General features: G+C 42.3%; 1 protein-coding gene across 3 annotated transcripts in view; it reads right to left on the reverse strand.

Annotated features, from left to right (window-relative positions):
* The window catches only part of LMTK2 (lemur tyrosine kinase 2), a 45,026-nt gene extending 27,682 nt beyond the window's left edge, over positions 1–17,344 (reverse strand). The window contains exons 1-4 of one of the 3 annotated variants that reach the window (XM_077918596.1): positions 16,928–17,344; positions 4,532–4,656; positions 1,569–1,713; positions 20–90 (exon numbers count right to left, since the gene is read on the reverse strand). In XM_077918596.1, the coding sequence (XP_077774722.1) occupies positions 20–90; positions 1,569–1,713; positions 4,532–4,656; positions 16,928–17,069 (483 nt within the window). In that variant the 5' untranslated portion in view covers positions 17,070–17,344. Of the gene's footprint in view, positions 1–19; positions 94–1,568; positions 1,714–4,531; positions 4,657–16,927 lie in introns of all 3 variants that reach the window. The other 2 variants (XM_077918595.1, XM_077918594.1) reach the window with 2 other exon arrangements.
* Between the last annotated feature and the right edge of the window lie 1,246 nt (positions 17,345–18,590).

Here is an 18,590-nt window from a genome sequence, read left to right on the forward strand (position 1 = left end):
ATCAATACAGACTTCTTACCTTTCCAAACCAGCCATTTCCAATTTCTTGGATATAGTTGAGATTTTGACGGACGACTTGGGATTTCAACCCTTCTGTTACACAAAATAAGACAATACATCAACAAGTGGCCACAATCTTGTTTTTGATTGACTACTTTTGTGCTCCCCCCCCCCAAAAAAAGCATAATAGTTTGCTACAGTAATACAAAAACATATTTAAAACCCCAGGTGTTTTCAAACTTCCTCTTTGCATTTTACATGTGGAGAGAGCATACACTCGTGGCCAAAGTTCTTGCGGACCACCTCCCTGCTCCCCATTCCCTTTCTATGGTTAGGGCCACATAGTGTAGATTTACAAAGACTACTTATGTTGATAGCTATGTACATCTACATATATTTGTGCTCCCCTCCCTGTGTATTACAGGATGTCCCACTCAAAAGGAGATGGAGAAACAGATTCCCAATGCAGGAGAAACCAACCTCAGGCCATGCCCACACTTTCTCACAAAAAAAGCTGGTTTCACCTTAATTCAAAACCATGGGAATTACAGTCCAGCTCCACGCCTGTTTACCTATTAAAAAATCTGATAGTGTTCAATAAGTTATTCTCAAATGTGCACAAGACCATAACACAAGGTCCCAGGCAGTTTAAAAAAAAATCCCTGTAGCTCTGTCAAGTCATACATTTACATTTATGCTAATAATTGAGAATAGGGTGGCACGGCCAAAAAGGATTAAACCCTGCCCTACAGTCCATCAACTGATGTCACCAGTGATGTCAGCTGATGGGCAGGTGGGCATGGTTTGTGGAGGCCAAATTAGATCTCCTGGAAAGCCGAGAGTGGTAAGCAGGCCAGAGGTTCCTCATCCCTGCTTTAAGCCAAGAAAAATAAAAATAAACTGCATACAAATCCTACCCAAAGCCTCCGCAAAAAATCTTATTGCTTGTTTCCTACTCCCAGTGTTGAGAGAAAGTCACTCACAACACCATCCAAGTAAAATACACGTTTAGAAAGTTTAGATTTTTTAATGTTCAGATTTCCCAAATGGTAGCAAAATGAAAGCTATTTTTATCAAGTCTTCACTGTTCCCATTTAATATATTTTTAGAAGTAAGATTACGAAAGATCATCCTACCGGAATAGCATTCTGTGGGTGACTGATAAAAGGGGAAAAGGCAGAGGGGAGGGACATCTAAAGTAGGCATGGAAAGCAGGAAAATACATAATAGGCAATACCATGCTATTAAAAAAAAACCCCAGTTATGTCAGGAGAAATAGAATCCTTACACTCTACAATGTATAGAGCATTATAGTTAAGAGACTGAACTGTGAGCTGTGCAAGTCTTTCCATAACCAGCAAGTCACACTCTCAGCCTCATGTGGCTAGCTCACAAGCTGTCAGAGGATAGAAGCACCCGCCCCTTTGAAATATGTACATTTTGCTTTGGCTCTGCTATCAACACTACAGCAAAGCTTCAGTGACAAGACAGAGAATCAATACTGGCCATTGACCAAGGATCAGAAACTAGTCCTGGGGTGGAGGGGATGGGGTAGGGAAATGCCTTACCCGTAGGAAGCTGGAACTGTGATGGAGCTGGTAAAGAAACAGTGGGAACTGTAAGTGTGAACACTTCGGCTGGGGACTGGACAGATGGGGTGTCTTCCGCAGGTGGTGTAAAGTCTATTTCATCATCAAAATTATCTTCAAATTCCTACAGAAGTAACAAGGTCAGAAGAACAAGGAGAAGTTGCCTGATTCAGAAACTTAAACCAGCACAGTATTTATTCCATGTCCCTGATGTGACCCATAATATTGGTTGAAACAATACTTGAGTTATCACACTTAAGTTATCTGCCCCAACAACATTTTCAGCAGCAAAGTGACAGCCCTCACTGCTGTGAAAAGGATCATTAACTCTAGGCTTGCCATACGTCGGGAAAATTCCTGACATGTCCTGGGTTCTGGGTGTATAAATGGCGTTGGAGGGTGGGGGATTTTGCCAGATTGTCAGGGAATACCCGGATGCATGGCAAAACGATGGGAAAAGCAGTGGAAACAGCTCCAAAAGCTTAAAATCACTATTTAGGGGGGAGGGTTCCCCCAAAAAGCTCAACAATTTTGGGTTGTTCCCAAAAACAGCTTAACAATTTTGGGGTCTTCCTAAAAAAAAGCTCAACAAATTTACTTTTCGAAATATGGCAACCCTAATTAACTCCTGTGGACAGTTTCACAGGTCATGGCTTTTACATTTTTTAATTAAAAAGGTGAAGAAGCTGAGAAACATTAAAGCAGTTTTGGGAAAAAGAAATCAAGTTGTAATCAGGTCACAAAGATGTAAAGTACAGCTCAGCATAGCATAAAAATATATTTATGCTGAAGTTTATCAGAACGGAGGGCATGTTTACACATTAAGCTGTACATGGGATAACGGCCAAAAATTCTTTGAATCATAAGTTAAGATCTGTTAGTTGCATGGACGTAACACTATAACTGCAGAAGAAGCTCACACAACCTATGACCTTGCTGTGAAATTGTAAGGGCAAAGCAAGAAATAACTAGAGCAACATTGTTTTCCTAATACTTTGCAATTGGTCTTGGTCTAGAAAGAGAAACTGCTGGTCTATACTCCAAGGAACCTATTTTTGACCATCTTTCAGCCATGTAAAGCAGCCCACGAGTGAATTATGAGATCTTGTTTTATTGAAATGCTGTTTATTGCTGCATTTTGTGCCAATATAATGCACACTATTTAAATGAATAAATAAATGAAAATTGTTAACTGAAAAAGTAATACAACTTGGAAAATATACTTTAAAAGCTTTGGTGAACGCTTTGAGCTGAGCCATAAGCAAGCTTCAATCCTCCATGGAAGCAGACACATGGAAAACTGGGAACAAATGACAAATCCATGTGCATTTATAAAACTAAGATCTGAAAACGGAACCAGGATCCAAAGATATACTTTTAAGCAGGATTCTTAACAGAAGCAACTCTGCTATTGTTTCTCAATCGCTCAATATCTTTTTAAAATTCTTGCTTTTGACTTTCAGGTGTCTCTTGAAGGTCTTTTTATGCTGACAAGCACACACAGCTCTTTAAACTTCCGATCAGCCAGACATTTTAATGATTTTGCACTGTTTTCTGTTTGTGTGTACATATACTGCTGTGTATTTTATAAGACGGCTATATACTGTAGGTAGACAGATAACAAAAACAGAAGTCCAGAATGAGTCACACTGGGATGTGTGTTTTTTACATTTTGGATCCTGCTCAGGTCTTTCCTAGAAAATCCATGTGAATTTTCTGCTAAGCTTTCCACCTGTATCCCTCCTAAGAGAAAAAACTTACAGATCAGAGTATTTCTTTTGTATTTCTGTGAGTCTATTACAGATTCTCTAGTATAGATTTCCTCCTACACAGGAAGTGTCAGCTTTCACTGCGGTTTAGCTACCTTAGTGTAGCTGGAAGCGAAGGAGAATACCACAGGGATAGTTTAACATCCAAGGTAAAAAAAACCCCAACCCACTAATAAAGAGATTCTTTCAAGCTCAGCATCCAAGCTCTGTTTAGCTAGGTAGCTCTGTAGAACAATATCCTGTTTGTCTCATTCTTTACATTCCAAAACCCCAAAACAATTCATACCTTCAAGTTTCCATCCTCCGGCTATGACTCTAACCTCACTAAATACTTATCTGAAATAGCCATGTCACAAATAGTCTCAAGATGTCACAAATAGTCTCACAGATATTATAGAGACTATTTTCTTAATTGAATCCCCATGACACTTGCGCGTTGTTGCTTATTTAAAATAAATAAATAACATAACTTCCTCGAAGAGGGGTATTTTCCATCTATTTCAAGGCCAAATTTCCCAGCTTAGAAAGAAAGAACAAGTTACAGTAGTACCTCAAGTTACAAACGCTTCAGGTCACAAACTCTGCTAACCTGGAAGTTACCTGGAATTGAGAACTTTGCTCCAGGATAAGAATGGAAATTGTGTGCCGGCGGCGCAGTGGCAGCAAGAGGCCCCATTAGCGCAGGAACGCCTCTAGCTAAGAACAGTTTCAGGTTAAGAACGGACCTCCGGAACGAATTAAGTTCGTAACTAGAGGTCCCACTGTACTTAGACATTTGGAGCACTACACATTTATGTGTGGCTTCTGTGGCCTTTTGTTACTGTCAGTTTGGCTCTCAGCACGGGCTGGCAAGACCCTTGCCTTAAAAAAGTTTCCCCTTTTACTTGATTGCTCCAAAGCAGGCAGAAAAGCCCATCCCCTGCATGTTCATACTTAAGTGCTCTGAAAATATGTTAAGTGCAAGAAGGCAAGTCATCAAACAGAATAAGTTACTCAGGACTGCACAGCAACAGTAGGTCATCTAAGCAGACTTGAGAGCTACTTGTGACACCTCAAACACCATTGATTTTGACTGACCACAGTAATGTTTGGCATTGCACAGTACAATTATATATGTCTGTGTTATCAGATTCCAGTACTAAAGGGATACAGATAATTATCTCCTGTACTCACCTTGAAGTTTATCTCTTGATCTTTACAACAGGATACACAGTTCACAAGGAGAAGTACCAAGCCTAAAAGGCTGCAGGCAGAAATAATCACCAACGCGAAGGGAACTTCAGTCACTGCTGCTTCCCCTAGAAAACAAAGGGTTGAAATAAGCATGGTATCATATATTGGAACACAAACATGTTAATTATAGAAGAGAGAAATTTCAGAACAGTTATATACTTCTGCAGTAAGGCCGATAACATTTGTGATGTACCAGTTATATTTTTCTGGTTTTATGGATATTGATTTTATGGAAATTTCTAGACTTAGGGGCTCCAAAAATAGGCATTCTCTCTCTCTTTGCCTTTACCTTTTCGCAAAACTATCATGCATTCTCAGGATTTTAAACACTGTTGAAACATCTATCATTTAGAAAGCTTGAACTTAAAAAAATAAAATAAAAGCCAAATACTTCCCCATGGCACTTTGATAGTCTCAAGTAAACTATGCTGATTTCATTGGAATGTGCTGGTTCTGCATTGCTGGCTGTGTATTTTAACACGTTTCACCTTCAGCTATCATATAGGGTTACCCAGTTGTCAACAAGTCAAAATTAAATAGAAAAGCATACAAGGCCCTGTATTGGCAAAACAAGTCTGCCATGTATTAAGATATCATTACATAAGAGATAACATGCACATACAATCCACAGCCATACGAGTTGTCATTGAATGTAGACATCAAATATGCTGAATTCCTTACTTGCTCGGTATAAATACACATTAAACACATTCACTCACATCTTTTCCTCTCGTGGAGGAAGCTAACCTGCTATTAAAGCTCTTATTGATTAATTGATGAAGGTAGTGCAATTAAAGCTTGAAGCCCTCCTGTATCAAATAAAGTTCAGAATGAACATACGAAGGTAAAAGATTATCATTGCTCTTCAGCCAAGAAAGGGTCCCACAGTGGGTGACAAATCTCAGTAACAAGACAGTCCCTGCTTTCAGGTTCACAATCTAAAAGCCAAGGCACTAACACTTAATTAACCAATACTTAGTTAAGATACTTCAACAAGAGGGAAAGGCAACCACAAAGTCTTGATTTCAAATTATAAAATGAGTCTGAACTTGTTTTATCACATTTGACATGGGAACCAATAGCAAGTATTGGTTCCCATGTAGGAATAACTTTCTTCATAGAATGGTATACATATATCAGAAATATTCTTTGATGAAAGACACTCTGGAATAAAGTATTTCTGCCTTTACTTGCATTTCTCCTAACACTTCAACCTATTCTTAGAAAGATCCCACAACTGCTCTAAATTTCAAGTTGTTAAAAACTGCAACCAGTTTTTTGAGGAAGTTGGTACATATTTCTGCAGCTTTTAGTGGAAGGGGGAGAGACCACTAGAACAGAACATTGTTTTAACACAAGATCAGTTCAGCTATGAGAAGAGTCACATTAACTTACAATCAGCATTTTTCAAAGACAAAGCCCCTGAGATTTTGTAAAATATGGGAAGTGAGATGACAGAGTTGCCATTCTAAAGCAACCAGCCAACCCTAAAAGATCAAAGAGTACATCTATCTTTAAACCTCATTTCACTTGAAGGCATCCTTGCCTGCAGAAACTACATGGAAACATGCTTACACAAGTATGTATCATATTTTACTAGAAAGCCACCCTGAAGAACAGACAGGCATTAAAGCAACATGTGCATGAACATGTCTAAACCTGCATATGTAAGACGCTAACAGAGAAGGTACTAAGAAAACAGAGGCAGGTGTCCACAAAGGCCAAGAGAATTTTGACACCACACAGAAAAATGCCCAATATTTATAGATGACTCTTAAAGAGATGTACATAAAAAACCAAGCTCCTGAAAGTATTGTTGAAGAACTTGTGATACATTCCACAATGCAGGGATAAGGAACTTGTGAACCCCTAGAAGTTGTTAGACCCCAAATACCATCAGCTGTAGGTAGTGTGGTGAATAGCCAGGGATGATGGGAGTCCTTCATTCCTGTCTTAGTGTATTCAGCAACAGGATCTCATATTTTCAAATATTTCAAAGCACTCTTTCAACACACTTTGGTAATTCCTATAGCAAAAGTTGTTCAACTGTCATCTAGGGGACCCTGGAGTTACATTACCTTTGGGTAATGTAACTTTTGGGTTGCAAATGTGGCAAACCCGGAAGTGTATAGTTCCGGGTTTCACAGCACGTACATGTGCAGAAGCGCTCTGCGTACCACGCGCGTGCACAGAAATGGCGCCTCATGTTGTGGACTTTTCGGGGTATGTAAGGACCCCCAGAATGAATTAAGTTCATATCCAGAGGGTCCACTGTGTATTAAGCAATAAAACAAATCTACTCAGGACAAAAAGTAGAGCAGTTACCAAAATATTTGCATGCACACACAAACCCCCAGAGACTCTGAAGATGCACGCTATCTTTCCATAAAGGAAAGGCTATTCCGTGCTGGAAGATGTGGAAGGATGTGGAAAGCTCTCGTGGAGTAAGAAAGATAACTGCAGGGAAGAACAGACTAGATTCTCTCACCAGTCCATGAACAAAGTTGCCACCCTAGCAAGTATGTCCCAGTATCTTCAAAAATAACATCATCTACTGCAAATAGAGCTGAGTACATGCTAATTTGTTTTTACAGTCTGAACTCCAACTGCTTGATTCACCTAAAACACACAAGAGGTAGGTTTAACTTATCAAACAGGCTTGTCAACAAAGTCAGGTGGCTCAGCAGTATCAGTTACCTATTTGACCATGGTCAAATATTCTCTCAAATATCGTTGCACATTACATCAGGGTTGCTCTGATGAGAAGCTAAACTGCAACACCTATCAGCTAAAAGGCACAACTTCTATAAGCAATATAGCTCTATATCAAAATTACTTAATGAGTTTCACAGTTGACTTGTTTTGAGCTTCACAGTCCCCAAGCTGTCTGGGAACAGGATATTTCAGGAACTGTCAACTCTTGTGTAAACCTGCCCAGTTACTAAGATCAAAGGTCCAACCGAGTTACTGCCCCTTTTGAGAGGTGATGGGTGGCTACCTGGGTTAGGACCTTCTCAGTGGTGGTCCCTCAGCTATTCACTACCAGTTCCCCTGTTGTTCTTTAGGACAAAAGAATGTCTTGTTTTCCTGGGCTTTGAAGGGTTTTTAGAATGGCTTTTTGTTGCTTTCAGTAAGGCTACTATACTAATGAACCAACACAGCTTCCTACAACTCTTGGGTGGCATCAGCCTCATGTGACCAAGCATCCACTTGCATGAGTCTTCCTCATTCTCTTCACATCCCTTCTCCAATCCCCCACAAAAGATTTTGGGTGTGCAGAGCAGGGCAGACACCACTGGATCTCTCCCTTTGATGTTTAATATCTAACTGCTCAAATGCCAATAAATATTTCTGGAAAACATGAGGCACCTAGGTAACACAGAGTACCATGGGCATCCCGCCATCACTCCCTGGTCTCAGTGTCTTCTTCATTAGACAATAAATTTAGGTCTACGTATTTCTATTCCTATTTCTTCCCCATCATTGGCAATGACTGGAACACATTAAATAGTCATAATTAAAAATAGAAAAAGGGAAGATTATTAAAGGCAACAGTTCCAAAATAAGCAAGGCATTATAATTTTCTTAAGTCAGTAAGATAGACTTCAGGATAATTTTGAGTTAATGAGGGCAGACATGAATATGAAGTTTCAATTTAAATCTAAGGAATTGTATCCAGCTAACATTTACTCTCAGTAGAACCACTGAAATTACTATATCTAAATTAATAATAATGCGCATTAATTTCAATTAGTGCCACTTAGAGTAGATGTTGGACAGAACCCAGGGTCTGTATTTTAACACAAGAGGCTTGTCAACAGGCACTTGTCAACAGAAAAGGAAGTGAAGAGGCTCCAGGATCTTTGCTAAACTGTGCATGTTTTCTCTCACACGCCATCATCATGTCACAGTAGTCAAACATTTCTATACATAGGCAAGCAGGAATAAAAACTGAATGTGGGCTACTGACATTTCTGGATTTACTTGCAAGTGTAGATTACAACCAAATCTACTAATTTGCTTACTAATATAAATTCATTAGAATTTAATGAGGAGTTACATGCACTAATAGAGTATAATACCAGACAATGTAGAAGAGTGTAGCACAGTCCAGGTACACAGAGGTTGCCAGCTCAATGTGACAGAGCAATCCTATGAATGTTTTGTCGGAAGTAAGCCACATGCTCACTGAGGTTTACGCCATCATAAATGTGTTTATGATTGCAGCCTGAGTCAACCATTTTACTGGATTTAGTAAACCAATTACATCACACAGCTGGGTCTAAAACAACCTTGTCAGAAACCTGCTGTGAAGCTAATGCAAAGCACAGACTAATTCAATATACTTTGGCAATTAGGCCAACTCTCTGGCTAAATGTAGATATCGCACCAGGCCACTGCTTCTGTTACACATAATTTAGAACCCCAACCATGGGTTGAGTGTCCAAACACACAACAAGAAAATTATGGTTCCAATCTGTCATGTCCACTTTATCCTCCATCATCTGAGCAGGACTCAGGTTTCTAAATTCATTCCCACCTGAACGGTGCTGCAGCCTCCAAAAGCAGGCAGTAACTCTTATTTTTTCACATCAAGCAATGATTAACATACAACAGTGTAGTATCTGTGTAGTATCTTGAACAGTGTAGTAACTTGAGCTCAAGAGCTTCTGCATCAGCACTAACTTCAGCTTCCAAATGACTATCCAGCTGGCAATGTCTATAAAGAAGCAAATTCAAAGCAGCACATGCAGGAACCTTCACTTGAAATAGTGCAGCGCTTTGGAGACAGCCAAGTCACTTCATTATTATATACACAATTAATGTAAACACTGTAATATCTTCAGGGGTAGTTAAGAATTTAGATAAAAGTACCATATTTTTCTGTCTATAGGACGCCCCCATGTATAGGACACTCCCTATTTTGGGGGACTCAGATTTAAGAAAATGGGGGAAATGGCCCAGAGTATAAGATGCCCCCTAATTTTTGACATTATTTTTTAGGAAAAAACCCTAATCTTATACACACACAAAAAAACAGTATTTTAAAATCTTTAACCACAAGCAGCCACAAGAGCAGCTATGAAAGCCACAGAAGAGTTGAAGCTCATTTTCACTTCTGTTTTCCCAGTTCCTGTGAACAGAACATGAGGATCAGAAGAAGCAGGTCAATCCCACCCCCACTCCATATACTGAACCTTAAAAAATATATCAGCAACAGCACAATCAAAGACAGAATGGGGCAGGGAGCAATACAGGTAAGAAGCAGAAATCTGACCTGCGACATAGCTAGAAAAATGCAGAGCTATAAAGCTAGAGAAATGCAGAGCTGTAACATAGCAGGCAAGCCTTCACTGCTGTAACTTGCAAAAATGTAAGTTACCAGGCAAAAGGAATGGCCTGCACCTCCCACAGGTCCTACAAAACAACCCATATATCACTCTCTCATCTTGACTTTCCCCCTTTAAATTCTATACAAATCCAGATACTAACTCATGCAACTTAAAAGATTTATGCAAAATGGTATATAACTTGCTCCTAGTTTTGTGGCACAGAGTATACCCAGCCTTGACTACAATGTACACTAGACCAACTTAAAAGCCCTTGAAAATGGTCACAAGGATTTGGGGAGCTGCTAGCCCCTGCCAGAACTGCTTGCCTTGCTGAACAGACTGCTTGGCAGAGAATAGAAAAGCAATTTGCCAAGCCAGACACCCCCATTAAGGTGTTAATTTGATTTGTAACATGCCCTATCACCCAGGCTTGGAGTTAATTTCTTTTTTAAGCATCCACAAAACTACATTTATTGAAACATGACTCTCATGCTACCCTATTCCCAGTTTATAGAACATGCTCAGAGTTTGGTTTCCCTGCATTATCAGGTTGATGCAGAGCTGGTAAACCAAAGAAGTATTCTGCATTAACAGCAAGGTAACAATGCACCTCTTACACCTACAGATAAAAATACTTTCACACTGTTCAGAAAGAAGAAAATGAACTCTTTAAATACAGAAGTAGGAATATTACTGCCTAGAAAATTAAAGGTTACTACAATTTCCACAATAAGTTTTCAACATGGCCATTTGGTAAAGCAGAACATCTGGAGAGATGTGTACACGGAACATACTGGGAAATTATAGCCAACCATGACTCCCTAGCACATTGCCACCCTTGTTTATAAATGCATATGGTTCTCTTAACATTGCAATAATCACCAAGCAATGCACAGCAGATTAGGGTTGGGAACCTTAAATGCTCACTGGCCTGTTTGTACTAATTTTATATGAACCTGTGAGAAAAGCTGGGAGGGGCACTTTCATACAAGTTCTTATAAAGAGAGAGGGGGAGTCACACTGGACCCCGACCAAAGGCCTGGTGGAACAGCTCTGTCTTGCAGGCCCTGCGGAAAGATGTCAGATCCTGCAGGGCCCTGGTCTCTTGTGGCAGAGCATTCCACCAAGTCAGGGCCAAGGCCGAAAAGGCCTTGGCTCTGGTCGAGGCCAGTCTAATCTACTTGAGGCTCGGGACCTCCAAGATGTTATTATTTGCGGACCGTAAGGTCCTCCGTGGGGCATACTAGGAGAGACGGTCCCATAGGTATAATAAAATATTTTGTTTGTTTACTGAATGGGGAGCAATTAATGCCCCAACCACAAGATAGCTCTAATAGTTACCCCAGCAGCTACAAAGACTCAGATCAGAAGCAGCAGAAACATGTCTTCTGCTCACATGCTCCCCCTTCCCTTATTTCATGTACTATGGAAGGAGACTCAAATCGCCTGCCTTTAATTTACCACAATTCCCCAGGATGTCCAAATGCAGGAAATGGTAAATTGTGTACACTGTAAACTTTTCACCACAGTGAGACCAAGCCAGGATCTGAAACTAAGGACTGATTCTGACTTGTTTCACTAAGCATAGTTTAAGTAAGCCACTGTTACCCAGGGTTTTGACATCTCAAAAAATTGTGACTGGTTTAGAAGCAGCACACAAAAGACAAGGAGGTGCAAGTGTGTGGGTCCGAGGCTCACATAGGCTTGCCTAAGTTGAAGGAAATTGTGGTTTCTTAGAACTGGGATGCAATGTTACCAATATTACTTGCTCAATGACAGTCACAGAAAAACTTGAGCTGTGGATATACCTAATTTTAAAGCTGTACATGAACTATAGACAGACACCACTACCTTTAAGATGAACTAAGGATGCTCTCCTAATTAATCAACACCTGTATGTCATGACCGAACATGTGGGACCCTCAGTAGCTATGTAACAAATGTGGAAGTTCCTTTCTAATTCAAGTGTGAATATTTTCCAGCAACACTACAAGACAGGGTTAGGGAATCCAGCAGCCCTCCAGATGCTGGGACCACAACTCATAGCAGCACCATCCAGCATGGTCATTGGTTAGGTTTGATGAGAGGTGTTGTCCAGCAGGACTTAAGAGGGCTGGGGACTCCCGACCCCTGATATAAGACTTACCCTGCTTGGACTGGCTTTTAATAGCCACAACCAAGTCATTTTAATGAGGTTTTAATATTTCATATTGTAAATAGAATACTTTAATGTCTTCATGCTTTTGGTTTTAAAGCTTATTGTTGGAATGGGGAGATATAATTCAAATTGGCAGAAGCCTTCAAAAAGAAAACATGAGAGCCAGTTCTGAGCCATTAAGCCTATGATGTAGCAAGAGGTATATGTACACAGGAGAAAAATACGCTTAAAGGATGCAGTTCAATAGAAGTGGCAGAGAAGATATGCAAAAGAACTGCAGCAGCAGAGGAACAAAAGATTATACTAACAGTAAGCAGGAAAGGACTCTGCAACGTACAATGTGTGCCAGGCCCAAAATTAAAGTCACAGTATGGAAAGAACACGGCATGCCTCTCAAACTCAGCAGGTTACAGCAGTTATGTATGACTAAAATCTGGGAAGAAGCCATCCAAATCATCAAGGCCTGTAACACAGAGATTAGGGATAACATTTATTTCAGCATGACATAAATGTGATGTTTGAGAGACCATGAACACATGATCAGCACACATGATGCTGTTCCTTAGACAACAGAGCAACTCTGAGTGCATAAGTGAGTTCAGCTGAGAAAGAAATACCTGGGAAAGAAATAATGATGATTACTGCTTCTGGACATATATTCCCTTTCTTACAAAACACAGCATCCTACCAGCTGAAGTTTACATTACTTTGTGTCCAGCCACACCACAGTCCCATTTTGTAAGGCAGTAGCTGCCAAAGTAGTGTTCTCCAGGTATCGTTGACCATTCTGGCTGGGGCTTGATGGGAGCTGGGGTCCAGCAACACTGGGAGAGCACCATGTTAGCTACCTCCACTGTAAAAGAAGCCTGTGCACAGCTATTCCATTGATTCTTCATCTATGTAATCATATCAGAGAAGGGATATACTTCAGTGGTACAGCACATGCTTTGCATGTGAAGCTGTTGGTTAGAGCATGGTTCTGATAATTCCAAGGTTACAAGTTTGATTCCCGTATGGGACAGCTGCATATTACTGCATTGCAGGGATGATCCTCAGGGTCCCTTCCAACTCTACAATTCTATGATTCTATGAGTTCCAGGTTAGATTCCTGACACCTCAAGGTAGGACAGGTAAAGACTCCTATGTGAAACCCCTGGAGATCCACACCAACCAATGAACAATATAGAGCTAGGTGGGCAAAGATCTGACTATATACAGTACTTTTTTCACTCTTAGCACTTCCATGATGGGATTCAAACCTGCCTAGAAGCCTTATATTTGATCTGAAGGCTCTGCCTCCTAATTCAGATGTTTGCTGTGCATTCTGCACAAGCTTAGTTGCAGTACTGCTACTTCACCTATTCCTTCCTTGTATTTCCACAGTTCTTCACAACATTTCTACCACCTGTGCTCTCCATAACCACACCCTCCTGGGAACACTCTCAGGATCATTGCCCCTTAATAAAACATGGGGGAGTCCCATGCCCAACACAATTTTTTAAAAAGTATTTCCTACAGTGCAGACACCCTCCCCACCACCATTTGGTTTTAACACAGCTCTTCTTATTTCTGTTCCACATTACAGAATATATATGCACACACAGAAGGCTCAAAGGTGATTTTCTGTGTCATGTGAAAGTGCCCTTTGACCACCTGGTAGCAGAATGGACTTTCCCTAGCATTTGGAATTGAGAATGTAGTTCACTTCGGTGACTGGAGGCACTATTTCTAGCAGACCAGATAAAAAGGAGAACAAGGCTTCTCTGCCTGTAATAGTGGCATACCAGAGGGAAGTTCAAGAGGTATAACTTCACATACAACAAGCTAAACCAGCTGAGGAAACTGCCAAACAGAAGTAAGAGAAACTGTACCTGCTGAAAATCCCTCAATTAAATATCTATTAAAGGGTCTGGGGCATTGTTCTCCCTCGCATCTGATCCCCATAGCACTGAACCAGGAGAGAGGCAATTCTTACAGCTTAAATTACTCAAGTGTGACACAGTTAGCATTTGTAAACCAGCAGCTCAGTTCAATGCATGTATACTTGGAAGCAAGGCCCACTGTGTTAAATAGGGCTTACTCCCACTTCCCAATTATGTTTGCATAGAATTGGAGCTTTATCGTAGGCAGTGGTGGTTGGTGTCATTGGGACCCGTAGGAGTGAAGGCAGGGAGCCCGAATAGTAGGTGGGACTAAAACCCATGACAGGCAGAGCCAACTAATGCTACTTTTGTCCCCCACCTCTTTTCTGAGTTCTACAAGGGAACACTGAAACTAAGGAGGATGACGTTTTCAGTAAAGGCCCCTCTGTGTAAGTAAGGCAGGCAGGCAGGCAGGTAGGGGCTGGCTGACAGTAAACTGGGGTTGGTGGGGCAGTGCCCAATTCCCCCTAAAAGACCAGTCTCCACAGAGTTAAGGGAAAATTTGTTAGAAGGAAATTATACTTTAAAACTGAAATAAATTTATCAGGCAACAAACAAGTAGCAGCTCAGCTTTGTCAGTTTCAAGGTAACTGCACTTCCTGTTTCCTTGTGGACACAAGAGGCTCCAAGTGAAAGCTACCGCCCTGCCACCCCGTGCTTCATGCTTCCCTTCTCTCTTGCCTACACACAAACCCCTGAAACACATCTGGGTGCTGCTAATCTCAAACTGATAGATAACCCTCCTGTCTAGCAGAGTGAATAGCTGCTGTTGACCTGTGGTCACATTTTTTACACCAATAAAATGTTTTGTGCCTGTGTTGCATTCTTTCTCCATAAACTTCATTCCAATAACCTTGATGTAAGCGTGGAATGACTTTTGCTGGAAGCAACAACAACAAAAAAAGATCCAATAGCTTGGGGAAAACTGTAGGGGAAATGTCATACATATTTGCAGAAATGTATATTTAATTTAATCTGTGTTTCAGACCAATTATAATTTCCAAGATATACAGCTATAGGCATGACAGAAGATTACTCTGTCAAAAGGGCAAAACAGATCCAACTGCCTTACTTATCTGTAAAGCAGTTCTTCCCCTTGGAGAGACTGACATTTGAAACACCTCTGGAAATTACTCCTTTACAATGTGTAATTTCACTGAAGAAGATATAGCCATGAGATGTGGCAATGGCCAGTGGCTGCTCCGGAGGATGGCTTTAAAATGGCTTTTGAAAGATTAGATAAATTTGTGAAGGATAGGTCTATCAGCAGGTTCAGAGGTTATATGGCACTAAATGACAGTTGCAGGGAACAAACAGTGAGGGAGGGATTGTGTCTTTATGCCCACCTTGTGGGCTTTATTTGAAGGATTAAAAGGACCCTTGGTTTGAGCCATTATAGCTCATCTTCAACTACGCTATTAGACACATTATGTATACAGTCAGAATGAGCACAGGGAAAGAGCCTTATTGCATCTGTAAAAGATTTACTGCAGCAGTTTTCATGAACTTTCACTCCAGAGGCATGGTTGTCTGTTATTTATATACCAAACACGAAGATGCAAGAGAAAATGTAAATGAGGCCATACAACCATTAAATGCAAGAGGCATATTAGGCCTGTGAAACTTCTACACAAGATCTAAGTTTGCATATGAAATAAGAACAGTGGTCATTCTTAACAGTAACAGCTGACAACACAGCCTTCCTTTTACCTCATTTTTTCTTTATCCCTGTGTGCAATTGCAATTATGAGAGATACAGAAGTGTATACAGAGACGGAGACAGAATTTCCAACATTCTTCTCTCCCCCTCTGTTTCCCTATTGGGAAGCAGGGACTTATGCGCATCATCTAAGTATAAACGATGCTACTGAGGTATAATAATAATGTTATATGGTACAATATCATGAGGTATAAACATTAATAATGACCTACACAGTGCCATTATAAGTGTTGGACTAGGCCTGAGAAGACACAAGTTCACATTTCCATTCAGTCACAACAGTCACTGCCAGTGCTACCATGGCAAGATTGGGGGCAGAAGTGAGCAGAAGGGCCCCCCAATGCAAGAGGGGTAGGTTATCTTATCCTGAAGTGATTGAAGTAATGCAATACCATCTAAAGAGGGACACACACCCCTTCCCAATAGGGCCATCAGCTCCAGAGTTTAAAACTGCCTAACTATGTGGGGTAACCTTGGACCAGCCTAGCCTATCTCAGAAGGTTCTTGTTGAGATAAAATTGAAGAGGAAAGAGAAGACTATGTCAGCTGCCCTGAGCTCCTTAATGGCAGGAGAAAGAGGATAAATATATAAAACACACACACAGCTACAAGGCCTCCAGGCCACCAAAAAGGAAAGAAAAATCTGCTACTAACAATTAGCATTTAAAATGCCACCAGGCACCCCACCGCATCACATCCACAATCACCTGGGTTTCATCTTATGATGTATCATTTTTAACACAGAGAGAACTGGAGCCAGATTCAGCTGGACTTAAAGGCTGGCTTAGCCCCATTGTTTCCAGTGGGGCAGCAGCTTAACAGCTGAAACCTCACTGATGTCAGCAGGTCTACCCTAAAACTGAGTGAGGGGGGGGGCAGCCCAGAGGCAGCCCTCCCTGTCTCCCCACCCCCTCACCTTTCCTATGTTCCTTCTTGCCTTTAGCAGCTCAAGCCCCACGGACAGCAATTGACCTACTTTAAATATGAGGGGCGTCTGGGCCCAACCGTAAAGGTTGCCCCTCTCCCCACACTCAACCCTCCGCTGAACTGAAGGCTTTAAGTAACGTCAGTGGGTCTACCCCAAACATGGGCCCAACCCAGAGGGGTCGCCTGTCTCCTCTCCTGGCCTGCCATTGAGTTCCATAGGTCTGCGCCTTGAACAGGATCCGACCCCCTCGCCCGCTTCCCGGGTCTCTCTCTCACCTGCTTGCGGAAGAGGAGCCGCCTCGCCGCCTCCCAGCAACGCCGACAGGAAGCAGCAGAAGAAGAGGCCGAGCCAGGGGGGCAGAGGCCGGCCCAGCCGCCCGCTGGCCCCCCGGAACCGCCGCCGGCGCCTGCCCCGCATCGCGTCCTCAGCGCCGCCTGCCGCCAGGCCTGCCGGCACCCTCCGCGTCTCCCCTCAGCCCTCGCGGCAAGGCCGGCCCCGGCATCGGTTCCCGCCGAAACAGCGATAAAGAAGCGGAAGCAGCAGCAGGAGCGGGGGGAGGAATGTTCCCGCTCGCCTCACGCAGCCCAGCCGTCCGCACCGGCGACACCAGCGGCGACAGCGCCTCTCGTCGCCGCCATCTTCCGGACTACCTGAGAGGGCGGGGCGGGGCGCCGGAGGAGATTGGCACGCCTCTGCGCCAACCGGCGCCAGGTCCGCTCCCGAGGAGGAGGCGGCGATGACGGGGTCGGCTCGAGCCGGCTCGATGGGCTCGGCCAATCGGATTCGCAGGAGTCAAAGGGCGGGCTTGGTCCGGAATTGGCAGGCGGAGCGACCAATGAAGCCTCTCTTTTACATTTGTCTAAAAAATATATATTCGCGAAGGTGTGCTGCACCGTGTGTTATATGCCGAGGACGTTAGTTCCGTGATTGGCAGCCAGTTCCGCCAATCGTGGCGACTGCAGGGATGGGGTGGGTTTTGAGAGAGGGGAGGGAGCTGCCACAGCGGTGCGTGATATGCTAAAAAAATAAATAAAAGGGTGCTGCAGTTCGGGCACCTTTAAGAAGCCGCATTCTTTGACCGGCAATATTTTTCTTTCTTTTTAAAATATTTACACCCCCCCTTTCGACGCCCCACTGATGAGACCCACACCTGCTTATCTTTGTGAGGGAGTCAGATTGCTCTTCCCAAATAAAGGGTTCAAATCTGGAGATAATCTTGGCCCCAAGACTGTGTTCTCCCTTCAGAAATCTCCAGCCCTATAGTAAAACCATAGTAAAACCTCATAGTAAAACCATCATTAAAGTAAAAAACCTATAGTAAAACCATAGTAAAACCACCATTGTTAAATATCATCTGGATTGGTCTGCACTTCTTAGATCTCTTCCACCAAAGGTTTTCTGAATATTGAATTAACTGAAGGTGTGATTCATAATGACGTAGTAAATCCTCTTAACTCGTTCCGCCCAATTCTGCAACTCAGTCTGGTGACAATAACATGCTGGTACAGTACAAGCAGAGCAGGTTACTCAACATGACCTTCTCCTTAGGAATGGCCACTGCTGAGTATCTTTGTGGTTAATATTACCTTGACATAGCAAGTGGTTTGTGGTGTACAACAGACTCGTCTTTACAGGTGATGTCATGCAGTAGTTCAGAGTGTGAGCTGTGAGTCAGCGAGTCCCTAGTTCAAACCACACCTGACACAGGTGGAATTGTTTTGTACAGTACTTCCTTGTGGCTTATAAAGTTATCTGTGGCTGCTAGCCATGATGGTGATGTTCTGCCTCCATGGCTGGAGGCAATAATGCTTTTGAATACCAGTTGCTGGAAACCACAGGAGTGGAGAGGACTTGGGTCGTGCCTGAGGGTTTCCCGCAGGCATGTGGTTGGGCACTTTGAGAACTGGATGCTGGACTAGATGAGCCAATGGCCTGATC

The sequence above is a fragment of the Podarcis muralis genome, chromosome 14 (genome assembly GCF_964188315.1).
Source record: "Podarcis muralis chromosome 14, rPodMur119.hap1.1, whole genome shotgun sequence".
NCBI lineage: Eukaryota > Metazoa > Chordata > Lepidosauria > Squamata > Lacertidae > Podarcis > Podarcis muralis.